Source organism: Topomyia yanbarensis, chromosome 2, assembly GCF_030247195.1.
Source record: "Topomyia yanbarensis strain Yona2022 chromosome 2, ASM3024719v1, whole genome shotgun sequence".
In the NCBI taxonomy this organism is placed as follows: Eukaryota; Metazoa; Arthropoda; class Insecta; order Diptera; family Culicidae; genus Topomyia; species Topomyia yanbarensis.
The window spans coordinates 335,082,686-335,109,563 of NC_080671.1; the positions used below are offsets into that span (position 1 = coordinate 335,082,686).

Sequence of the window (26,878 nt, forward strand, 5' to 3'; positions counted from 1 at the left end):
TTTGGCAGCAAAAAGTATCCATTGGTATGGACCACAAATTAAAACTATCGACTAAATCAGATCCAAGCAGGTGTAGTGGTTTCTCGGTGACACGAATTATCTGCGTGTGTGTGTTTTCGCCGATAGTGATGTCACAGTTAAATTCACCATCAATAGGTGGCAAAATGTTTCCAGATGCTGCCTTGGTTTTTACTGTTGCTGGTGACCAACCTTGGGCTGCCAATTTTCTTCCAGATCTGCTGGCTGATGACGGTAATATCGGAAGCCGTGTCCAACTGAAGACGAACCTGTGTTCCATCAAGGGTAACGGAGACGAATCTCCTTCGCTTCTGCACGCTGCACACATTAACGACGACCATTTTGCTTGCCACCGAATGCTTACCCTTTCTCGATGAACGTTGTGACTTTTTTGAACTGTTGCAGTAGCCTTCACGATGTCCAAACTGCTTACATTCGGAGCATTTGTGGTTTTTGAAGGTACAGTCCCGTACGTAGTGAAATGCACCGCAAAACCAACACGGTGTATCAGGTTTTTTTCTCGTGTCGTTTACAGCAGGCTGCGAAGATGGCTGATCCCGTTTGTTGAACCGTTTATCAGAAGATCGCTGCTTAATGACATTCACTTGACCGAAACATGTGGCTGACTCGATCATAGCATTGTCATGTTTGAGGTTAAGAAGACGCTGGCATTCTTCCGCTGACTTTGCTTCGTCGTCCAAACGAGCGGCAACTTTCTCGAATAAATCGTCATACCTGCTGTGCCAAGCCCCAAACGTGAAGCTATTGTCAGCGTCGTCGCGAAATTCCTTCACGTTGCCTGCCAAAGAGCGAAGAATTTGCTCTGGGTTGGGTGGTACTTGTACGTGGATAGATGAAACTGCACTCCGGAAAAATGCTTTCTGCTGCTCGTCGTTTTGCTGCTGGAGAAACTGTGCCATTAGCTGCTGGTGCTGAAGCTGCTGTTGATGCACCAGGTGCATGAACTGCACGATGAGCGGATCTGCTGCTGGTAGGACCTGCTCCCGGTCATTATCATGTGGAATTTGACCATTCTCCATGCTTCTTCTCCGTTTTTTACGCGGGGGTGACGGAGTTTTGAGGTTACTTTTATTGAATCGAAATTTCACCAAATATCCGCTAATATACTCGTCGTCACTATTGTAGCCCTGTGCGCGGGGCAGGTCGGGAGCCTTGTTGAATAAATAAAAAGGACACTCGCGTACAGACTACATAAAATACTTTGAATAACGAATGGTTAAAATAGAGCATGTGCTCAACGGACTGACTGGTTAATGATGACTGGTTAAAAAGTGGTTTCCGCTTATGGCGGCATCTCGGAGTGACAGCAAGACTGATCACAGTCTATTATTTTTCTCCGGACAAAACCAGCCTGGAGGCCGTGTGGCATCCAGCAGGTTGAAGTATCTCAACCAAGAATTGATCCACTGGGTTCCTGTTCCCATATCGTAAGAAGGGATCAAAAACAGAAGTCTTCAAGTCAAGGTGCCGAGGACTGAATGGCTGGCAGGACTAAAATATGCCAGACGCACACGGAGTGTTGTGGGTCTTACCCTTACTGTGTTACGCGAATCTCTGACACAGTGGACATTTGTTTCTTCACTATGCTATATTTCACCCTAAGGAGGAAAATTGGGTAAACACCAAAATTTCTCACCAGGGCGAAAATATTTTTGGTAAAACCAGTCTTTGCACTTGAAGGGCACAAATCCTTATTTGTTACACGGGTGCGTTTCGGCTTCGCCTCATCAGAAGTGTTCGCATAGGCCTGCCAACACAAGTTTCGGCTTCACTATGTCTCATCGGCATAAACAGAACTTCTGCTCGGACGGGACATCACGTATGATCAGTCATTCGATTGAAACACAATGTGTGTTTTAGTTTTTAGGGATTTGCGTCAAGCCGGCGCTAATCTATCCCGACATAAAGTTAGTGTCGGTTTCACATTTATATTTGATGGCCAACCCTCTAGGCTTAATAGTTGATCCCCCATGTACTGTATTTCTAGTTTAAGGTAGTCTAAAAATTGTTACTCATTTTAAGATAGTTTAAAAAAATGCTCTTTAGTTTTCAAATGTAGTTTGAAAAATCTCTTGTTGTGATTCCTCACTTTTAAGAAAGTTAAAATGTAAAATGCAAAACTTGGCACCTTTAAGCTGTAATGGTACCGTGCCTTCTCAAATAACCAGACTGAATGAAAAAACATGTTTACTTCAATACCAAAATAAAATACCACATGAATCCACCAAATGTTCCAGTATGGTGTGTTCAGCGGTCTCAAACATAATTAGCACTAACGTTTATCACCTTTTTTCTTATTCGCAAGCAACACCGTTACCCAAGCAGTTATTTATACCGAATGTAACATTCATGGAGAGTAGTGAAATTGAATATGGGATACCCTATCGCGATCCGTTGAAACTTTTATCATGAACTGGTTAATTCTGCATTGATTTGATATTTGTTATAATGAGGAATTATTCCATTACTTTATCACTTATCAAACTCTTGGAATATCCTTAGTAAACTTGTGATTTGATGAAATAAGCATTTTTCACCCATATCTAAGCTCAAATTAACGATGCGACAAAATTATACGCAAAAATACCTAAACTTGTAATTTGGTTACAACTCAAGTCCACATTTATTTGCATATTTCATTCCCAGAGAACATCCGTCTTGACTGAGACCAAACCAACCAATTAGGGCAGAATTGCCATATTGAGATAAATATATGAGACCTCCTATAAAAAATGCAACTTCAACTACTCTAACGTACACACCTGATTTTTTCGTCCTGCGTTCCTTTCGTTAGCAACACCAGTCCGCACAGGAGCTCCTTGAATGCGATTCCTTTCGTCGTGCCACCGCAGGCCGAGTACAACCAGTCGGCTACCACCGTCGGAACACCATCACCGAGGACATCCTGCACGAAGGCGCTTTTGCTAAGAACGGTTCCGCTGGTGCCGGCAGAGCGCTTGAAGGCATCCTTTATTCTTCGAAGCTCGGAATCGGTAACTGTAACGATACAAACACAAAAAAATGAGCTGACTAGTATGAATGAGTGGTATCGGTGCTACTCTTTCCAAGTGAGACAGTGTGTATGTGTGTGTATTTGTTATGATAGCACGCGCAATCTTATCGTGCGCTCCGGACTTATCTGTAGCGGCTATCGTATCAGAGAAATTACCGTTGCCATTAACGCATAAAACTACATCGTAATTAGGTGAAGGCCTATCGGTTGGATAAGGGATTGAGCAAGCATATTGGAATTTGTTTGGAATTTCAAAATTGCAAATCAACTACGATTCACCGTGGATGTCTGGATAGTGGAGTGATATAGAGAAAATGGAATTTTTGCTCGAATCTTTTTGAGATCTTCCTTCCATGACAAGAGAAACATCTGTACCTAATCTAATGGGGTGTAAATATCTCCGAAGAAACGAAAAATATGACTTGCCATTTCCAAGTGCCTACTTGTTAACTAACGAGTCGCTTATAGTAGATCCTTTTTCTGTACGTGTAAATTCGACTGAAACAGAAAAATTCGCAAATGGATTGTAGTGCGAACGCTTTGGGCTATAAGACTTCAAAACGATTTGCATTGATGAAGTTTCTACCCTTGATTTTTCACATTAGAAGCAAAAAGTAATTAATATTACGAAACTTGAAGAATTTTAATCTCTAACTCAAGGTGAGCACAGCGTAGTTGGTAAATCGATTGCCTTGTAAGCAGTTGACCTAAGTATCCCGTTCCCGGATATAGATTCAAGACATTTTTCTAACTCGAAAACAAATTATCCCTGAGGGTAAAACCACCATAATCGAAACGAAACAAAAATGTTGCTTATTTAATGATATTCAACGAAAATTGTAGTCGTTATATTATAACCTGAGCAATGGGTTGAGTTGTCCAACGCACAATTAAATAAGTGGAACCATTCACAGTACCAAGCATAGCATCTAGAACACACCTAATGTGAATAAAATAAAGTTCATTCATGTAAATTGCGAAACCCGTTATCTTCGAACAGTAGTCGCCCTTGCCGTTTTTAATCATTGCCACTACCACCATTTGTTATCAGTTGCAAGACCACAATATCGTAAATCGTATTGTTTACGTTACGGTCTTCTGTTTCAACCTAACATAATGGCTTACTGCAACACGACTACAAGTTTCGAGCTATTCGGAACAAATTTGATAAGTTTGAGTAGATACTCAGGTGGCTCTTAGTGATAACATAGTTGGATGCTAGTAAATCGGTTTAGTTTGGTTCCGAAACGAAGTTGTCCTTCCGATAGCATTTCCTATTGCCTAACAGATAAACGGTTTTTTCTCCAAACCGGCAAAAATGTATTCTAACTTCTACCGACCATGAAAAATCAGTTTTAGAGCTAGGTTAGCTCATAAAATATTTCCTATTTTATATAGTTATATAAACATTTTGGTAATTAACCTCATTAAAGATTGTATTTGCAAAATCTTGGGCGATGATGTGCTTGGATGCATGTTCGCCTTTGCGTGCCATGGTGAGGGGCTCAAGCGCTTGTATGTTAACGTATTTGATCGCGGGGCATTGGTATGTCACGTGGACCCGTGTGTATGTAATTTCGCGTGTATAAATGTGTTCTTAAATGATCGCGCGTATTGTGAATCTAATATTTAATTTTCAATGTGCGGTTAAGATGGTAAAAGAGAGTGAGTGTCCCATATCACTAGGGTTCCTGGTCATATCGACATTTGTTTTATTTGATTGGTTCAACTGATGGCATGCACCCAAGTTGCTAGAACCGAGGGTAGGGACTTCCGGACGTAGCCGCTGCATAATCGTCATAATAATCATGGCATACATGATTTCATAAAAAAATTGGATTTGGTTTTGTTTTGATTATGCTGGTCCCAACACACAAATAAGAAATTTCCTACCAACATGGAAAACGTCAATTTTGGCTTTAGTGTCGCAATGTAGTTTAACAGTATATTATTCGAAATCAATAAGTTCACGCATATGGTGGTACTGGAAATCATGTTTGCTATTATTTCTATATCTTAGATCTGTATTCGAAGCCTCTTGAACTTCTTCAAACAAACGACCAATTGGAAGAAAAGACCATGCAATGGTAGCTTGGGCACGGTCGTTTACATGTTGGACCAAACATACTCGTACATTACTACGAACTCCTTCGACTACCTCGAAATATTGTTTAGCTTCAAAAACAATTATAGGTCATAGATGCATTTCTTTGCCTATTATTATTTAATTGGAAAACATTTTTTTTTTCGAGAGTTGTCCTACTGAAGCTGTAGAACTAGGTTCTCGGGAGGGCTCCCGACGGGAGACGGGAAATATCACCCACTAAAACACTGCTTTAGGCCAATTGCAGTGGTCCGTGATTCTGAATGTGATATTCATTGTATGGTTCAGATATGTGCGGGCGCAGGGACTTGACGATCGCGTGTATCATCGCGAAGGGCTCGAGCGTTTGTGTGTTAATGTGTTCAATCGCGTGCCCGTTTGTATATCGCGTTTACTAACGTGTAGATAATTTTGCCTGCTTAAATTCTTAAATTTTATGACCGTGTGTCCTTTCGCAAATTCGCGTGTGTTCTTGAGATGATCGTGCGCGGATCGTCAATCTGATACTTAACCCCAGAACGTTGCACTGGGGTACAGATGTATCCCACGCCTTCTTTTGAGCCGTGTGAAAACGAGAATTCGGCATTTACCGACCTGGGACCCTAACCATAATTCAATTTAGAGTTCCTAGTAAGAGTTGGAAAAGGTGGTAAAGCCAGTTTGCTTATAGCCTTTGTGGAAGCAGGTGTGAAAGTGGCGGCGGGATACACTTGTATTCCTGTGTACGGTTGCCGTTAGTTTTTCGTCAGGTTTCGCGCTGTCAGTGGAAATGTGATTCGTTACAATACCTGTTTAAATACTGGTTGCTTTACTACGTAAGCAACAATTAGTATTATATAATCGTTTGTAATCATTTATTTAATTTAATTTTGAAGCGGAACAAAAAATCGTTCTCATTTTTACTGATTTTTATTGTTCTATTGTTTATTTTTCTATAGTTTTTCAAAGCAAAGGCTTGCAAGTATAATTTGCGCACAATAACTGCTGTAACAGTAACGTTGCGTGTTACCACAGATAACAGACGTTTAGGCTAGAACAAAATTTCTTCAAAAACCTGTGTAAACTTTCAAATTGATAAACGTTAGAAATCTGTGTTTCACTATTGCCATCTGCGCAACTGTTTGCTATACGCGTTTAACAGCTGCAATCTAACTGCATTGTATCGATCACTGCGCCATCTACAAACGTTTGCCAAACGTGTTTCAGACGTCTGATTTATTCGGAATTTCAGTAGCGGGTATTTACACACGATTCAAATCGAGCCCAAACGTCTGTTATCTGTGGTGTTACCAATGTATTACTGTTCAGAAATATTTTTTTCATTTCAATTTCCACCCCATTTCGTGGTATTTTCCAAAACACGATTTTTAAACTTTCACTCTTCAAAATAATAGCACTTTTTCAAAAATATCAAAATTTTCTTCTATACCGTTTCAAGACCATTCTTTCAACTTTTAGAATCATTTGATTTTCTTCAAATCGGTTGAAAATTCGCAAAGTTATAGTAATTTTGTGTAAAAAGTCAAAACCGCGATTTTTTCACTTTTTATTTTGTTCAAACCAATTTATGTGTCATTGATTCAATAAATTCCTTACTTTCACTTACACAGCTGTTTTCGCAATTAAAAAATAAAGAAAATGGTCTATTATACATTCATTTTGTTTGCATTTTTACCTGCGAAAATTGCGATCAAACGCGTGGGATACATTTATACCCCAGTGCAACGTTCTAGGGTGGAAAATGCAAGTGAAACGTTCTAGGGTTAATTTTCGGTGTACGGTTCAGATGCATGAAGAAAGTGAGTTCTTCCATATCACCGAGTTACCGGTCATGCTGCCATGCAACGTGTTGTCTAGTTGATATTGGAATGAATTATTGTAGCATTTTATTGATTTCTGTTAATTAAGCGTGTATAGTGTGGGCTCAACAGAAATGGGCGTAAAAGTACGAACCCACTTTTAGATGTCAAAAGTGAGCATGTGAGCTATAAGCACTGAGAACTGACATACATGTAAAGTTTTCAACTTGTGTAAGAAATAAAGCTTTCGCTTTGAAATGACAACAGCAAGTAGCTACTTGCCACTGGTCGTCGCTTCGATCGGCTAGCAATCGCTATACGGGACTTGTATGCAAACTTGGATACACTCACTTATGCGAACCTGTATGCGATGGCGATTTTCAACGTATTTTCATTTAAATGTTTACACAGGTTTTTCGGGAAAGTTTGTTCTACCTTATATGTCTGTTTTCTGTGCTATAAGGATGGTGAGAATACACTTGGTCGATCACTTGGTTTGTGACTCAGAAGGCGAACAGACGTTTTTATTTAGTTCGTCCGCAAAGGTTGTCCGTTTTCCGAAAAATAGTTTTTATCGCAAGTGATTCCAGTTTGAATTCCAGGCAATTCGCGGCACAGTAGTGCAAGGGCGAAAGGTTTTTACCGCGACGGTTCAGTGGCGTCGTTTAACAATGCCAGTTCTTTTTGGTACCGCAGGCCGAACAATAGTACAAAGGTTTGTAAAATAAAGACTTATTGTGATTGTATTATTGAATTCTAATAATACATTGTTACACAACAAAATAATTGAATGGTATACTTTAGAATTCTATTGTAATTTATTGATTTACTAATTCTTTGGTTTTATATTATTTGGTGTTTTAGCCGGTCGTTAGCGACGCAATTGTGCCCTGGCCAAACGTTTGGCGCTACATAATTTCGTGGAAGGTTGTGGCTACCAGGAAGCAATGCAACAACTTTCTAGGCCGAGCCCGAAAGTGGCTGAAAGGCAATAGGAAAGCAAAGGACAACAAAGAAATTTAAGCTTCTGGACAGAGAGTTGGCTCAACGAAGCATCGACGCTTCCGGTACTGAAGGAACGTGCGTTTTCTTTTTATTTTTTTTATGTTTTGACAATTTTTATCCGGTGCAGGCATGGCGTTAATAGAAGCGGTTGATCCTTACGTCATTGGTACGTCCTTTTCTAAGTACGTAGAGCGATTGGAATATTTACTTGCATGTAATAATATTGCAACCGAACAAAAAAGATATTTCTATGAGTTTTCCAGGATGCAAGTTTTCGAAGAGTTAAAGTTGCTTTATCCAGACACTGATTTAACCTTAGAACGTTGCACTTGCGTTTTCCACCCTAGAACGCTGCACTGGGGTACAAACGTATTCCACGCGTTTGATCGCAATTTCCGCAGGTAAAAATGCAAACAAACGAAATGTAGGGTGATGAGCCTATTTTCACCATACTAAGCAAGGTGCCTCATTAATTCGGTAATCTCTTGCCATACAATCAATGGAATGCGTAAAAATTGACATCAACCGCTTTGCTTCGTTGTTAAGAACCAATAGAATAACACAAATGCATTGGAAACAATAAAATTCTCGTGTTTGAGCACAATGAAAACTCGAATCGAGTGCCCCTATTGTTGCGCTACCATTCGACTCAATGCGTTGAACAAAGATGGCAGACACTGCTCTAACCAACGGCTTCAAATGGGTAGGGTGATAATAAAAACATGGCGCAAATAGGCTCATCACCCTATATTACATAATTTGCTTCATTTTTAATTGCTAAAAGAGCCGTGTAAGTGAAACCACGAAATTTATGGAATCAATTATACATAAATTGGTTTAAACAAAAAAAGTGTGCTGCTAGCAGTGCACTCTTCGAGGGGAGCAAAATGGCCAACATTCTGAATAAGATTTTCGTTTGTCATGAAGATTTTGCTAATTCAAAGCAATATAGGTGCTTTCCCCATCTTACAAAAAATGTCTGGGAAATGGTAATATAAGGGGAACGAAATTCTGATCATACTGTAATACTTTTAAAATCAATCAATAAAATAAATAAAACTTTTCTGGGGAATGACTTTTTGGGAAATAGTACATTCTGGGGGATGGAATTCAGGGGAATGTTAGGGGAACTGGGAGCAAATCCAACACTGCGGGTAAGCCCGACACCCCCTGACTTTTCCTAGAAACCAGCTTTGAAATAATCTCAAAATCATAATGAACCTTTAAATTACTATTTTGGGCACTTCGAGACACATTTGATACATATTGAAGTGTGAAATATCGAACAATAAACTAAACAAACACAACCAGTGATTCGTGTACAGGTAGATATTATTTTTTGCTCGCTGATTTTAGTTTTAAGAGCACTTAAAGTACCGGAAACAGGATTATTTAAGTTATATAGCCTTATCTACACTTCATATTATTAACTGTATTCGATAAGAGGTAGGTTAGACCAATACAGTATTAATTATTATGATTTTGAAAAATTGTGCGTTGTTGGGTTGAGACCGACACTCCTAATGTGAGGTAAGTCCGACACCCTCTTTTCATAGGTGATTAGGATTCTGTAATTGACTAAGTTTAGTTTTCGGCTAACGCAGCTACGAATTATAATACTAGATAAATATAAAATTATAAGTGTACATATTTATGTTTTATAGATGCCTCGAAACTACAAAAGGAAGACCTGTCGTAGGAGCTGGAGCAAAAAACAGGTGAATCTTGCGAAAGATGCTGTCAGTGATCCATAAAATGTGCGTCAAAATTGTTTGGTATTCCAAGAATCACACTATTGGATCACGTCCGTGGCAAGGTGACGAAATCTAAGCTCGGACCAAAATGAAACTGTCTTTACGGCAGATCAGGAAATTGAATTGATACATCATTTGCATGACTTGGAGAGTCGATTCTATGGAATTACAAAAGACGACGTTTGTCAACTAGCCTTCGAACTAGCTGAAGAAAAAAAACGGGATACATCCTTTCAACAAACAAAAAAGAAGAGCTGGACGCGATTGGCTGTACCGATTTATGAAACGTAATCCGAAACTAACATTACGGAAGGTAGAAGCAACATCCGCCGCAAGAGCCAGGGCATTTAACAAAGTGTCCGTAGATTCCTTCTTCGATATGTACACAAATCTTCTAGAGACAACGAAATTTCCTCCGACACTTTGCTATAATTTTGATGAAATAGCTACTTCAACGGTTTGTAACATGTGTGTGTGTTCAGGAATCAGAATATATTGGCTCAAATGGCACGTTCCCCGTACATAGTCGGGGATTTGTGCCTTTATTGATTTGTGTGAATGCGTGGGTGTGTCGATAAGCAGAATTAGAAGTCAGTTTTCTAACGTTTTTCCCTTTCTGATTTTAGGTTCCCAGTAAGAGGAAATTTGCAGCCCTCAGAGGTAAAAAACAGGCTGGAATGATTTCGTCGGCAGAACGAGGAGAGACAACCACCATCGTTATGAGTATGTCAGCGAGCGGTCATTACCTTCCGCCTTTCGTCATATTTTTAAGAACTCGAATGCATGATTCTCACAAACATGGAGCGCCACCGGGAACAAAGTTCACCTGTAATCTCTCAGGGTACATGACCATCGAAATATTCAAAAAATGGTTTGATTATTTCCTCGAGCACGTTCATTCTCCAGAAACCGATCCTGTGCTGCTTTTGGTGGATAGCCATTCGTCTCACACCAAAAATTTAGCGGTTACTGAGAAAGCTCGTAAAAATTATGTTACGATTCTTATGCTACCGCCCCTTTGTAGCAACAAGTTACAACTACTAGATGTCTCGTTTATGTCTCCATTTAAGGCATATTATTCAAGCGCTGCCGAAATTTTCCTGAGATCTAAACCAGGGCACGTCATAAACCAATATGACATTATGCAACTTATGGGTACTGCTTTTGGAAAAGCGGCTACAATACCGATCACAGTTAACGGTTTCAGGAAATGTGGACTGTGAAAATGTGACCGCGCAGTTTTTGACGAAAATTCTTTTGCACCATCATTGGTCACTGATCAAATCTTGCCAATAATAGAGCCGGCAGCAACTCCAACCAAGAACGATAAGGCAGATAAAACTTTTGAAGCAAAAATCACCAAGAAAGGGGAAGATGAGTAGTCCTCTGTGTATTCGTTCCTAATTTCACCGGAGAAAATTTTACCATTGCCAAAAATGATTAGTTCACACTAGACTGCCCAGAAAAAATAAGGAATTTTTGAAAACTCAATCGGCCCATCCCTGATTCGATTCCTAGTCCCACGAGGAGTACTTGCTCCAAATTTGAAGCAAATCGGACAAGTCTAGGTACCGGACCAACGTGCCTGAAGTTTGTATAGGATTTTTCGACAATTTACATGGAGAAAACCCACTAATTCGCATTTTTGCCGCTAGGTGGCACTGTATGTATCGTATTATCATTGCAAATGAAAATAAGAAAAATAATTTAATTATCTACAACTTTGTTGAAGACTGCTAGTGAATCCGACTTTGTTTAAAGAAGTTATTAAACTTTTAGTGAAGTGATGTCTGTGTCAGTTTTACATAGGGCCTAGCAGTGCATGGTTGTGTATCAGTACTCGATTCGCGCGAACTAAACATTTTTTGTAAAATAATCGTAAGATTTAGCTCTATGGTATGTTCAGAAGAATTGTAGTAAATAGAAGAATAGAAGTACTCCTGGTGGGACTAGGAATTTAATAAGGGGTGGGCCAATAGGGGTCATTTTTTTCCTGTCACTCTAGTCCACACGTTACTAAGAAAAAAAGTCAAGCAGGAAAGGTCGCTGAAAAAACATCTGCTAAGTATTGCCAAAATTTGATTGATGCTCAAGCTGCTAAAGACATTTTGTTAATCAAAAAAGGACGCAAAGCAAAGAGATCCAAACGACCAAAATTAAAAGAAAATTGCATGGAAGATTCTTTGTGTGATCGATGTGGATGCTGCTTTTCCGATTCTTCAACCGGAAGAGGATGGAGAATGTCTACTACATGCAAGAAGTGGATTCATACGCAATGTTATCAAACTTTTGATACGGTTTGTATTTCTTGCAAATAGATACACAAATGAACCGCTATCAATATAATACAAGAACAAAAGTAATCTCAAATAAAAAACTGAAGCAAAATTGTCAACAGAATCTATCCTTTCTACTTTATACATTTCCTAAATATCAGGATATACATAACTAAACACGCCATTTTAGTCTCGTTTCTTATCAACCATATTGATAGCATGTAATTTATATTGATCTGTAACCCCTCAACACCTCAGAAATGTTCAAACTCTTATCATGTTCACCAATGACGTAGAATTGCATATTGCGTTTATACTTCGTATTCGTCAATCCCCACTCGACTTCCGGAACCATCAAAAATATTTCATATTCATCAATGATATCAGCGATTTCAAGAACTGCTGATATTGCCTAAAGCACGTTTCAGTTCCTTTTTGTTTAATCTGTTCCTGCAGTACGAATCTTGAAGTCCATACTGAAAATGTTTTATCCAATCTGAATTCTGGTCACTTTCAGCGGTACTTCCGGAATCGTCAGAAGTGTCCAATGACATTGTCACGCCAATGATTGGGGCCTACCGAATCAAACAGTTTGATAGTTATTTTAAATGGGTCATCTTAGAACCGATGCAAATGGAATTCCATGAGCGAACGCGCATTTAAACCCTTACTTTCGGAAACGGAACTCCAATAGACCCCAATCTCATGCGAAATCTATGGCGATAATTCACCATTCATTTGAGTCCAATATTGCGCAAGTTTATTCATTCATCACCTTAAGCAAATCAAAATCAGAAGGAATGTCGGTCTTGCCCGCACAGTTTTAAATGGGCATGATCTTTCACTTTTTTTGCAACGTACATTAGGTTATAAAAATAGTACTTTTTATACTATAAATGCATATGGCTCATTGAAAAACATCTAAACTGAGATTTGAAATGGGATATCAATTAATTTAAGCTCTATAATACTCAAAAACAGTCATAACGCTTAAGGTGTCGGACTTGCCCCCAGTTCCCCTACATTCTGGGGAATGACTTTCAGGGGAAACACGCAAACACGGGTGTCTATGGGTTCGCATTTGAGACCGCGTCTGTAACTTTGTAAGTTCTAATAATTACCTTATTACCGAAGTGTTATCAAGTTTTGCGCGATCGCAGGCGTAGGTGTGCATAGGTGCTCGCGAAAGGCTTAAGCGTTCGTATGTTAACGTGTTTGTCGCATATGCTAGCGTGTATGTGACTTCGCGTGTATAAATTATAACCGTGTGGTCGTTCACATATCCGTGTGTGTCCTTGGATGTTTACGCGGACCGTCATTCTTATATTTAGTTTTCGGTGTACGGTTCAGATTCCGACAGGGATCAGTGATGCCACAAGTACAGATTTATCTAGAAAGGCACAGATTTTGTAAGCATTTTTGGTACAGATTCTAAACGGTACGGATTACAGATTTATGTAAAAAAGTACAGATTGGTACAGATTTACATGACAGCAAGGTAAAATAATTTAATCCTGCGATGCATCCCAGCAAACAGCAGGTAAACATTGAGCTAGGCTGCAGTGATGGCAAAAATCTGAAGAGGAGAATTCCAGCTCAAATAAAACAACCGAGTCAGAATGTCTGATTCTATTTCCCCAAATAAAAAATATGTATAAGAAAAATGAACCTTGTTGTTTTTAAAACAACTTTATTGTTTGGTTACAGAATCCGGTACAGATTTTTCTATAGAAGAGTACAGATAGAAAAGATTTTTCAACTCTCGGTACAGATTTTATTGTGGCAAAACTGTCAGGGAGTATGTTACCCCATATCACCCCATGTCATCATGCAACGTGTTGTCGAAAACTTTATTTTTGAAAATTTATAAGTGCTGAGACGTTTACCTTATCACCGGGATGTTATCATGTTTACGAGATCGCGGTTGTAGGTTGCGTGGATGATCGCGAAGGGTTCAAACAATTGGATGTTAACATGTTTATCGTGTGTATGTGACTTCGCGTGCATAAATTCGATTTATTTGTTTGCTTCACCTGAAGGCGATGGACATATGCTACTAGGACCGAGGATAGGGACTTCTGGATGTAACCGATTCATGGTCGTGCGAACACGGTTCATTAGTGAGACCGAGTTTCTAAATTTATAAGTGTTAAAACGTGCACTTAGTCAACATGATGTTATCCTGTTTGCGAGATCGCGGGCGTAGGTGTGCGTAGATGATCGCGAAGGCCTTGAGCGTTTGTATGTTAACGTTTTTGTAGCGTGTGCTAGCGTGTATAAAACTTCGTAAGCATAAATTATTTTCATAACCTTTCGCATATTAGCGCGTTCTGGAATGATCTGATACTTAATTTTTGGTGTTTGTCTCAGATACTAGAAGAGAGTGAATTCTCCATTTCACTAGAGTTCCCGGCCATGCGTTGTCTAGTGAATAAGAGCTTCATTTTTATTGGTCCAACAGAAGACATGAGTCTAAACTATCCCAGTAGAAGGATAGAGAGATGAGAGCAAGGTGGATCGGCCAAGTTTAAAAGAACTGGGGAGTCTTCGTGGATAGTGAGGTTGGCGACAAACAGCCATGGACCGAGTGAACTGGAAATGACTTCATGATACAGCAAAGAATGTAAATGTATGTCCAACAAAAGGTACCTTGAATAAGCCTACAGGACACCCGCCAAATTGAAACGCTCATAACTATATAATTTTTTAGCGGATTTAGTCATTTTCAGAATATGTGGATGCACTCTTGGATATTGATAGAAGGAACCAGATGAGTTACATACTCACTGTCATCAAATATCATCACAAAATACAAAACTCCCCCTCCCCATATAATGCTACGTCATTTATGGATGGTCCCTAACATACTCATTCCCCCGGGATTGTAGTGCCGTGGCTACGCGTTGCTACAAGTGGGGAATCACACATATACAACGCCACTTGGTTTGTAAGGTCTAGACCCGAGCACCACTATGGTAGAGGGTCTTTGATAAAGAAATAATATTAAAAACGTAAGATACACAATTTAGATTATATGAAATGCTTACCTCTTTTCACTGCATCTTCGTAGCTGATGCAGGATGGTTTCGAATCCTTTGCACCCATTTTCTTCGGGAGTTTTCCAGTATCAGCGTAATTTCTTCTACCCACACAGAACTCTGCTCTACAGCAGTCTTCAGTTAGGATTCCATACAAAAAGCTGTAGGGTGCACTTTTTTCTTAGATTTTTTTTTTCTTCTTATTCACTATTTATTCTCGTACCACCGAAGTGATAGTCACCATTTCACATTGTTTTGTGTTAAACTGATTGTTCCGTTCGGGGTTCCATGCTGTTGAATAATTTTTGTTATTTCTTTTCTTTGTAGATTTTATCATGTTCTGTGAAGTGCTGCCAGATCAAGTAATTAAATCGTAAAATCACTACTCTTCTCGCCAATCTGTGTTTGCCTTATTGGTTTTGGTAAAAAAAAATTAACTTAGGTTAATTATTTAAATGTAGTTTTATTGTAATCAAAATTCTTTCGAAATTATATCCTTTTTGTTGAAATTTGCAATTTGGCTTGGTTCCCTAGACGTAAAATAACTCAAAATACAGAAAAAATGACAGCTCTATCATTTCGCGTACAGCAATTATGGTAGCGATATATCTACTCTGCAGAAGACCGTCATTGTGGCGCACTTTGTTTCGTCCGGGTACAGCAGGGCACTGACATACGAGATGACAGTCCTTAAAAAGGTGAGAAAATCGAGTGCAAGTCGAGCGGAACGCGTAAGGCAAGGTGGAGAAATCCTTCCATACCTTAGACTGGGAGGTCGGTACAACCGGTCTGGCAATCAAAAAGTAATTGGTCACCAAAAGCAACGGTTGAAGGTGCTCAGCAAGGATGTCTATTCTGCGAAGCACAACGTGGTTATGATCATGGACGTCGATGGGTACCTGACACTCGACGGCAATGACTGGCAGGGGACCAGCTTTTTCACGCTCCCCAGGAAAGAGGTAAGCAACGGCGTAACGTACATTTCCCACACGAAGTTGCCAAAGAAGGTGCTCTTGTGACTGACAATCAGTAAGAAGGGGATGTCAAAGCCGGTCTTTTTCCTCGGAGCTTGCGGTGAACGGGGAGGTGTACAGCACAATGTACTAACGTTCTTAAGGACGACTGAGATCTTCAAATGATATGTGTCCTCCAGCGCCCGCTGTTCGTAATGTACCAAGGCCCGGTTCGTTCGGAAACGACATCGTCCTACATTACAAGCCCCTGTTGCAACCCATCGAAAATTTCTGGGTGAACCTGAAGGGTAGGATTTATTCGAACAAATTCGTGTTGGTACTCATGCATCAATCTCCATCAGAATTGGTTTAACATGGTCTGGCAAAGCTGCCAGCCTCCTCTGCTCGACATCTACGGCACTGTTCGCCTCTTCGGCGGCTGCACCACTGCGCTTGAACTTGCAGGAGAAAACCGTTCGCCTCTTACTGGAATGAAGATCAACAGTTTGGAGTTGACGACGCTTTCCACCATGATTATGGTTCAAATTTACCCTCACTGCACGGTGTTTTGATAGTGTTTGGAATGGGTTCAATCCATGAAAACTTCATCATAATGGTCCAGAAGATCCCATTTAAAAACCACATTCTGGTGTATTAATGGGCTCCGCGTAAAAAACTGAGTGTATACTATACGCTCATTTGATAGAATTATTGGAAATCGGGGATCTTGTAATCTGGTCGGATTACTCCCGCCTTGTCTATGTATGGTGACAATTTCCTGATCCAGTTCGTTCTCTAAAGTTTCACCAGTCGCTTCGTCTTCTGGTGATTCTTCTCTTCCGTCAGCGTAGCAACTTCATCTTGATATGTTTCACTTTAGGTCAGTCAACATATGATTGGTTACGTAAGTACCATTTGCTGTTTTATAAGCCGAGCTGGTAGCCATTCGTTTCTAGATATCTGCTGTAGAATCTCCCGATATCGGTGAACGTACTCTACAACTTGCAGTAGTCGTGGCCAGTTGAAGAAACGTTCTTCGTTGGCGACGAACTTCAAAATTGCTACAGTATTCCGGACATGGCCGTAATTTCTCGTCTGTTACCGCCCTATCAACAGGATTAACTCCCCAGGACCACGGTATTTTTGGCACGCTGAAAAACAGCTTCTCGAACCATAGACTATCAGTCAATAAGCAAGGTCCACCCCACCCCATTTGTTTGCCAAATTTTCAAGATTCAGCTTACTCGGTACGTACGGTTCGTCGAGAGTATTTTGCCAACTCGACACGCAACAAGCTGCCGATATGTTCAATGATTCGATTTTATCCAAGACAACACAGTTTTGGAAGCGGTCTACATGGCCGTCTTGTCAAACTTAAGCGTGTCTCCGTTGGTGATAGCTTTCCACAGTCGAACTCCGATAACTGCTTCATTTAGTTCCAGCCTCGGAATAGAGAGCGTCTTCAACGGAACCACCTTCGCCATGCCACCAATCAACACAAGTTTGATCCCGCCACCGGGAACTCTGTCCGTGTCGTCGACGAATATTCTTAATCGATAAGAATGCGTTCTCGTACTCTCCACTAACTTTGCGTATCCCAGAGATCACCAAGGTAGGGTCACATCGACTTCTTCACAAATCTTCAACGCAATCAGCTGAGACTAGGTCTCAATTCATTTCATGTTAGCTATCAACTTCAGACACAGACGGATTTCCTTTGATACTCAGTTGTATCACAATCTATTCGTCGGTCAACGTCCGCAAAGACCCAAGAGTCCAAGAAAGCGTAAGTTGACACCGAACGGTTGTTCCCATGCAGCTCTATCGGTATAGTTCCGAACAGTGTGGCATTGCCAGTGTAGAAATGGTTGGCAACGGTGTTTGATACTAACGGTATGGGCTCGCTCGACCGGTCTTGGTCAAACAACTTCATGTTCAGCATCGACAACAGCGATGTTAGCCAATCTGGACATTTCAGGAGTGAGTTCAAAGAAACACCATGGACGGTGGGAGGTGCGTCTCACACTAAGCGAAACATGCCAGGCTTATTCAGTTTCATCACAACGAATATAGGTAGGGACCAAATACGCGCACGCTTGAAGCCCTTCCAGAGTCAGCTTCCTCGCGTAAATCTTCTTGTCATGTTCTTGGATCTTCTGCTCAAGAGCATCGACCAGTACTGAAGGCCATCGCTTCACTGGTCCGGAAGTAGAATGTGATCGCATCTCCAGAGCAGGCCGGATTCGAAGTGGTTAGGGATTCAAACAGTGACTGAACCCGTTGATCGTCCTTAGAGAGTAGCAGCTTGTTCGGTTTGATAACTCCCATGCTATACAACGTGAAATGAGATTTTATCGCTTTATGATGATCGTCATCATTCTCTCGCCTACCGGTACAGTTGCCCCAAAATCATCCACCCCAAGCGGGTCATGATAGCGTTCGGTTCGTTTCGACTTCCCGAGGTTGGCATAATCCAGGCCAATTACAAGTTTTGGACTGATATCGCGGTATTCTTCGATTGGTTGTCCGGCTAAGTACAAGAACTGGAAACCAGTAACGTCTGCGGTTATATTTACTACGAAGAGACATGGTGAATCCCCGAAAGAGACATTGTGGATCCACCTTTTGCGTATCACCAGCACTAGGGTTTTCTAGATCTTACTCCAGCAAACTTAGCTCAGACCCATCGTCTATGAAGGTATAGGTCCTCGCCTTTTTCTTCGGTCTGATCAGCACTCCTGGCACAATATGGAGTAGCACTGCCGACTGCCCTTGATGTAGGTTACAGAGTTTAGATTCAGAGGAAGAGGAAACAGTAGGCTTTGATGTAGATGGCTTAACGTGTCGGGCATCCAGGTTGTGAAGTAGAGGATGATGCAGGAATGTACACTCGTTTACTTCACACGTTTTTTGCTGTTGTGTTTCCGAAGACATTTGCGACATAGCTTGCACTCTTTTACAGCCTGGAGTTGGCCACGACCGTCGAATCTGCCTCACTTTGCGACGGTCAGACAGTTTCCCTTGCATACGTAGCGTTGGATTTTTGCAGTATCTTTTGTTGCGGTCGGACTTGGTTTGCTGGACACATGAAGTGAATTCGGGGTACTTATGTTCGAATTAGTGGACGTTCAAGAGCACATGCTTCTTAGTGCTTCGGCTTCGCCAATGGTGCCCCGTCGTTGTTATCACTGTACTAGCATTCTACGCTATAGTATATAACAACACACTAAGGCTTTCGAGAATTGGAATCGGTGAACTCCGAGTGTTCCTTGCCCAGTCTAGTTTTAAGGATGCGAGCAGACGTTCAGCTAGTTCGTAACGCAGAGATCCGTTAATGATGGAATCATCTACTTCGCAGATATGGACTGTCGCGGCGAAATTCTTCAAAGTTCACAACCATCTCGAGTTCCTCTATGTTTAGCGCTGGAAGACTTCTGAACCTCTTCACTGAATGAATGCATCTGGCAGTTCGTATAGCACTTTCAGGGTCGATAGTCGTCGATGTCTGCAACGTTTGACTTGTGAATCAATTCCCATCTAACCAACGACGTTGATCTAACTGAAACTCCCTATCAAAGACAGTACTGTTGTATTGTTCAGGGAAATACATCCTGACGCCCTATCCAACACGGTTTGCTTAACACTAGTTGATGCCTTACAGAATTCCTGTGTAGCGCCTGTTCGGGATGTTGTTGAATTCTCCGACAGCTGAGCAGGCCCAGTACTGCTGACTCCGCCACTGCTGTCATCATACTCCTCGTTTTCCAACTCGATCTGGTCGTTATCACGTAACAGGAAAGCTTCGTACAAAGCCTCCACTTCGACCTGCCGGTTCATAGCAGCAAACTCAATATCTCGCTTCTCCGACTCCAATCATAAAATTCTTTTATGTGTCGCAGAAATCGTCAAGGTCTGTACCCAGCATGCAGGTTTCAGCATCCGGGTATATAGGAGGAGCCGGAAGTAATTTCGTTGCACTGACGGCGGCGAGAATTGTGGCCAGCAAGCCCATTGCTTTCTTCCTACACCCTCCTAGCGTTTGAAGACAGGTAAATGTTGACGTTGCCAATAATATTCAATCCAGAGGATACGGACAAATCAATGCAGTCAATGTCGGACAGCGCAACATCGGTTCGGCGAATGGTGTTAGGCGCAATCCGTTGCGCGAAGCTCGAAGAGTTCGGGAGTATCAGTGTCAGTTGTGTCAAGAGCATGATAATGAAGAAATGGTGTAGTGTGATGGTTGCGATAAGTGGTTTCACATTGTGTGTGTGCAGGTTGCGGAGAACATTGCGAACGTTGGCTTTGCCCGTTCTGCAAGACCACATTCGTCCCCCCACCAGTTCTACCAACCGAACGACCGGACAACATCAAAATCCCCCAATGGGAAACAGGATGCCATCGGTTGGATCCAAGAGCAAAGCTGGATCTGCTCAAAGTGAAACAAGGCGGTTGAGGGAACTCGAACTTCGAAGGCTCGAGGAAGAATTCGAAATGGAGAAGTGGTTTCTTGAACAAAGGTACAAGGTTCTAAAGGAGTACGGCATCGAATCATCATCAGTGGCGGAGATCAACGAAGTAGATACTACGCGTCGAAAGCAGAGGAGTGGTTAGCTGAAACGGAACGTCTCGGCGAAGCTGAAGATTCCGAATTAGATGCAGACGAGGCAAATGGGCAAATACCTAACGACTCGGATAAACCCGAGGAGCACCAAGCTGTGGATGTCGTTCAGCAGATTCGGAATCCATCAACTATTCATACCAAGCAGCGTGATGTGCGCGCCCAGTTATGTCTTTAGGCGCAGTTGGCACAACAGCAAGACCAAGTGGATCAGCCGTTCGTATCTCCATCGGCACAAAATGCGCAACAGCGCCAGGGCCATATGTACCAGTTTCGATTTACTTCAACTCGTTATCCACTTACACATCAGTAACGTAACAGCAGAACAACGGTCATGCCTACTTTAATTGAAGAAGCCTCCTTCCAACAGCCAACACGAGCTGCTCCAGCCCTAGAGTTCGCCCAAATGAACATCCACGCTAGACCGATGTTTCCAGTGGAATTAGGCGATGGCTTCCCGCAACATGCGTCGCATCATTCTTCACGGAATCGACCGCAAACGAATCCGAGGCCGGCGTTCGTCTTTTCGACGATGTCCGGTATCCGGATAGGACACAATGCCGACACTCGTACTCATCCGCAAATCGATAGCCAAGCGACGGATATACCTTCTGCAATTCCAGAAGCCTGCTTCCACCAGCCAGCACGAGAGCTGCCAACCCTCCAGTTCGCTCAAATGAAGATCCAAGCTAGACCGTTGTTTCCAGTGGAATTTGGTGATGGCTTCTCGCATCGACCACAGACGAATCCAAGTTCGGCGTTCATCCCTTCGACGAATTCCGGTATCCAGACCACGAATCCAAGACCGGCGTTCATCCCCTCGGCGAATCCCGGTATCCAGACGGGGTACAATACCTTCATTCCAGGTCAGCAACCCACACCGATACGACCTTCCATCACCGAACATAGAGAAGCTCGACAGTGAAGAACATTACCGCGACGCGAAGGTCCGAGCGAGTGAAGTTGAAAATTTTACCTTCAGCGCGTCTCTCCGGTATGAGCTAGTGGACCGTCTGTCGGCATCCCCGAAGCTGGGCTGGGCGAGATTTGCTAGTAGTATCCCAAACCCGAACCTCGCCGACTTCAGTGCATGGTTATATACAGTAGCGTAAGATGCTAGCACGGTGATGCCTACTTCAAGTCATGATCAGCGAAGTCGAAGTGTCAAGAAGGACGCGCACCTAAATTTTCACTCCGAATCGGACTCAAGCGACCCGAAACCATCCGAGTTACTCAGTGAACTAGTATGGGTTGTAACCTGTGTGTGATGGCAAGGGCAACTGTTCGACGGTTTCACGGTGTAGCAGATTTGAGGGTTTCAGCTACGGTTCGACGTGGGCAAACAGCAACAACAATGCGGCATAAACGGGTGCATATACCTACACCATCCTTTACTCCACAATCACGATAGCTATACGATTAGCGCGCTTGCGAAACTCGATACTGTGCTAGCTAATAATGGCTCTGCTAGCACATTCCGTAGAAACGGGGTGGAGGCATGCATTGACGTAACGTTTGCTAGCCCGGGTCTGGTTCCAGGCATGGAATGGAGGGTAGACGAAGGCTACACCCATAGCGATCATTTAGCAATCCGCTTTAGGATCAACTATGGTGTGCAGCATCCGAGGGCGGGAGATCCCTGTCAGGTACGCGGGTGGAAGTCCAATAACTTCGACAGCGAAGCTTTCACCGCGGCCCTGGGACTGGAGGCCAACACCGACAGTCTATGCGGGGATGCGCTGGTAGCCGTTCTATTACGCGCGTGCGACGCCACTATGCCGAGAAAAACCTTGCCAAGAAACGGCAGATGCCCGGTATACTAGTGGAGTGCCGAGCTCTACGATCAGCCTGCCTCAGAGCTAGACGTAGGATGCAAAGAGCTCGCACCGAGGATGCAAGAGAGAACCGCCATGAGGTGATTCGAGCTGCAAAATTGGCCCTTAACAAGGCCATTAAAACAGCAAAAGAGCGTGTTTTGACAACCTGTGTGAGAGTGCCAACGCTAATCCGTGGGGTGACGCCTACAGAATCGTGATGGCGAAGACCAAAGGGGGCTCTTCATACCCAGAACGGTCACCGGACCGGTTGGCGATGACTATCGAAGTACTCTTCCCGTCTCGAGCCACAAGCCCCTGGCCACCTGCACTACGAGACAGTGCAGGCACGGCCAAAATGGTGGCACCGGTGACGAATGAAGAACTACTCGCAGTGGCTAATTCCCTAGCAATGAACAAAGCTCCAGGGCCAGGGATGGAGTTCCAAACAGCGCTCTCAAGGCAGCGATCATAGCGAACCCGAACATGTTCAGGCTAGCTATGCAGAGATGACTTGACGAGTGCCGCTTCCCCGATAGATGGAAAAGGCAGAAATTGGTGTTGTTGCCGAAGCCCGGGAAGCCGCCAGGCGGCCCATCGCAGTACAGACCAATCTGTCTGATCGACACGACTGGCAAATTGCTTGAGAGGATCATCAGGCTAACCCCGTACGCAGAAGGTACGGACGGCCTGTCAAGCAACCAGTTTGGCTTTCGGAAGGGTAAGTCCACGGTGGACGCTATCAACTCAGTGATAAAAACTGGCGAAATAGCGATCCAACGAAAATTCGAGGCATTCGATACTGTGCGTTAGTGACACTTGACGTGAAGAACGCATTCAACAGCACAAGCTGGGATGCCATCGCGCTCTCGTTACACCGGCTTAGCCTACCGGTGGATCTGTACCGGATCGGATGTCAGTAAGGGCTACGTAAGGAAGTTGACTCCGGAAGAATTACAAGAACGTCATATACGAATCTGATACCTTCCTTTCGTAGTTACTAACCCGAACAAATCGGGACATGTTGCTCACCAAGTACAGCGCAACATGTGAAGAACAGCAATGAAAAGCAAAACGGTTCGAGCAAGAGTACCCAGAAGCAGTGGACGCTATCATCAAGCAGAATTACGTTACATCCCTAATCTCGAAAAACCGACGACGACAGAGCTTCATCCCCATCTACTTCTTCATGCTCCAAATGGGTTCCACTCCTACGTCGCGTAGCATTCATACTCAGATATATCGGTAACTTGCAGTGATCTTCGAGACGAAAATGATGTTTTACTGGACCGCTGAAACAGGAAGAACTGACTAAAGCGGAAAACTATTTGTACCGAGAAGTACAGTCAGAAATCTACGCCGCAACGTCTCGAAAGGAGAGCAAAAATATACAATCAGAAATAACCTGCTCTTTCGCGGTGCATTCCTGGACGAAAACGGTGTTGCTCGCGTTCGGGGTCGAACAAAGACATGTTTATTAATTGATCGTGATGCTGCTGAACCCATTATTCTTCCTCGGAATCACCACATCACCCAATTCATCATCGTTTGAGCGCTAGCTTCTTCCACGCTTCCACTTTTTTTTTTCATTTTCAATTGAACTGGCCTCACCCGGGCACTGGCGATGGACTTAATAGAACTTGCTCTGGAACTTGTACAACTCCCTTGGGCATGTAAAAGCCCGGTCTGCCTCTGTAATGCATTTTTTGACACCTACGCTACGGTTGTGCCACCACAACTTGCAATGATAGCAGCTTACTATTCTGCCCGTATCCATTTCGACACACGGTTTCACCTTGTTTTAAGGATCGCTTATGAATGAATACAAAATTTCTTAGGTATTTTATATATGGTGTCAAAATTAATCAACTTTGGATCTTCACTTTCTTCATCCCAATTACAAGTTGAGCACGCCATATACGTAATCTCGCACATCACATCTCGCGTAAAATCTCCTACATGTCCTACCTGTAAAACTCGGCGAACAGTCGAACATTCAAAGAGAAATTTGACAGTTGGCTTTTAAGCCGTAATCATATGTTTGTCGAGAGTTGTTCTAACACGATAAATTTTCAGGCATAACTTTATAGGACGACAATTAGTTATAGGAGCCGTTCACAAAGAGCACAAAAAGATGAGGTCCGAGATGAATCCCCTGAGGAGCTCTCGATGTAATGTATAATATATAATTAAGAGCGAATCACACGAAAATCAGCTTTCGTTAACGAGATAGGACGTCAAAGTCATGTTATCGTTACGTCAGCATAAGTTGGATACATTTTATGAATTATACACTTCTTGTGAGCGAACTCACACATTTCAAGCCGTTGATGTAAGTTTGTAGAACATGAACTGTACGAATTTATTTTGATAGGCGTGCTATACCGGCAATACTACGATGTTAATGTTACATTACAAATAAGTCGCACTCCTGTTATTTCAAACTGCAAGCTTGAAATATATCAATCAAGATATATTTTTTTAAAAAAAGTCCATGCTTTTTGAAACATTTATTATGTAGAAAATTCCAACTCAATAGTACCGATTTGGTAAATAAGTAATCTATGAACTATGTCAAACAATGAAGCTTCTAAATTGTTTTATTATTTTCAGGGAACCCAATATACCTAACTACAATTCGCTTTTAACATTTTTTTTAGCAACTCAACTTTAGTTTAAAATAACTCAATCTGGCAGCGCTGCTAGTTTTTATGACGATTGTCGTTTATTATTGCACATCAGACTGGAGAACAAACAGCGATCACGCAAAAGGGACCAACTTTACCGTATCAGGTGATTAGGACGTACAAACTACATCTAATCCATTGGGGCAGAAAAAAAAAATCCAGTATTTTACGCCTCAACGGGATAAGCGTTCCATTATCAACACCATCACTTTTCTAGTTGTCCTTGCACTTTGCGTAGTTGCACTTTATTTCTCTCTTCCTCGGAATCGAACGGAGTATCGAAGAGGGAACAGGAAACAAAACTAATTTCGCCTTTATCTCGGCGCACTTGCTGCGACTGAACGGTGACGATGCATTTTTAGACTATCCGAATGTTTAAGATAACTGGTGCACTCGCGATATCAGCAGGTTATCGAAACCAAGCGCAACGAAACGGATGAGCTAATGGAGAATCACTTTTTTTTCGCAAACTGCAAATTAATCACATCAAAAATTTTCCCCTTCACGCGAGCCCTGCTGACGGTATACTTTGCATTCTGCTGGCTGAATGCTCCGCTGTTTGACTAACGTATCGGAATGACATGAGAGGAGGATTTCGCTTATCAGCTCATTGCTCACCGCTCACCTTCTCGCGATTTTTGCTGCTTTGAGAAATCGAAACACCTGATTGGTGGTGAATATGGAAACTACACGGTTAAATAAAACAACCTGCAGCATAAGTTCTTTTAACTTACTTTTGAGTTGTGCGTCGCTTTCGCACTTATTAGTGTTGTCAAAAACAAAAAGAGAGATTCGACTCAGTCGAGGTCTTCCGTGGAGGAAGGTACTTTTGAGTTGTTTGGGGTATACTCAAAATTAGGTAAATTCAACTTAAATTTGAGTATAAAAAAACCTATCAATGAGTTGTAATTTTTGCCGTGGTTAAATGGAAACTACCTTCAACACGGTTTACCTAATTTTAAGTTCCCCCACGATACCACGCGATTGAGTCAAAGGAACTTAATTTTAGGAAGTTTTTCGTTTCCGTGTACACTGGTATTGAAAAATCCATGCACGTGTCTGCGTGAAGATGGCGCGAAGCAGAGCTTATACCTAGAGCACTCTACGGCCAAGACGCGTTAGACGTATCCAAACGAGCAGAAATCTGACGTATTTCTATTGTGAATACGTCAAATTTAATGTTCGTTTGGATACGTCATGGCCTCTTGGCCACACTCTAACTAGAGTGCTCTACTTATACCCGGTCAGCGTGGCAAGCACAAAGTTAGCAAAAGTTGAGCAAAACGAAATCGATGCCGGCAGAGTTTCTGCGAGAATTTTGCGCGATTTGTGCGAGAATTCTGGCAACGAATTCGCTCAAATGCAACAACCGTTTTGCGACAGAAGCGGTTAAACCAACCGATGCTGCTCATTTTTATCCAGAATCCTGCCAGAAATGTACGCTTCCTGCCACATCTTTGTCAGATGTTTTGCTCGATTCGTGCTAAATTGTACCAGGTAGGAATTGCCAGGATGTTTGCACAGTTTATTTCCGAATTATGCCTGCCCGAACAGAAAGCAATATCGAAATTAATCGTAAGACGTTGAATTTACAACAGTTTTATTTGTTAACAACAACTTTTCTTGTAACATCAATGTACTTATGATGCAGTCCTTCATGCCTCCAAAATCTACAACGGAACAACAATGTAAATCGATGTTTTTGATTTCAGAATGTATGGGAAAAGATCAATTTTTTCATAGTTACATCCCTTAACGATCCCCCTTTTTCCATA

The 26,878-nt window shown here is 42.2% G+C and overlaps 1 protein-coding gene across 4 annotated transcripts in view; it reads right to left on the reverse strand.

The window, feature by feature from the left end:
- LOC131683988 (ubiquitin carboxyl-terminal hydrolase 32) overlaps positions 1-25,653 on the reverse strand; it is a 68,436-nt gene extending 42,783 nt beyond the window's left edge. For 3 of the 4 annotated variants that reach the window (XM_058966429.1, XM_058966430.1, XM_058966427.1), the window contains exons 1-3: positions 25,202-25,653; positions 15,038-15,319; positions 2,802-3,036 (exon numbers count right to left, since the gene is read on the reverse strand). In XM_058966429.1, the coding sequence (XP_058822412.1) occupies positions 2,802-3,036; positions 15,038-15,095 (293 nt within the window). In that variant the 5' untranslated portion in view covers positions 15,096-15,319; positions 25,202-25,653. Of the gene's footprint in view, positions 1-2,801; positions 3,037-15,037; positions 15,379-25,201 lie in introns of all 4 variants that reach the window. The other variant, XM_058966428.1, reaches the window with a different exon arrangement.
- Between the last annotated feature and the right edge of the window lie 1,225 nt (positions 25,654-26,878).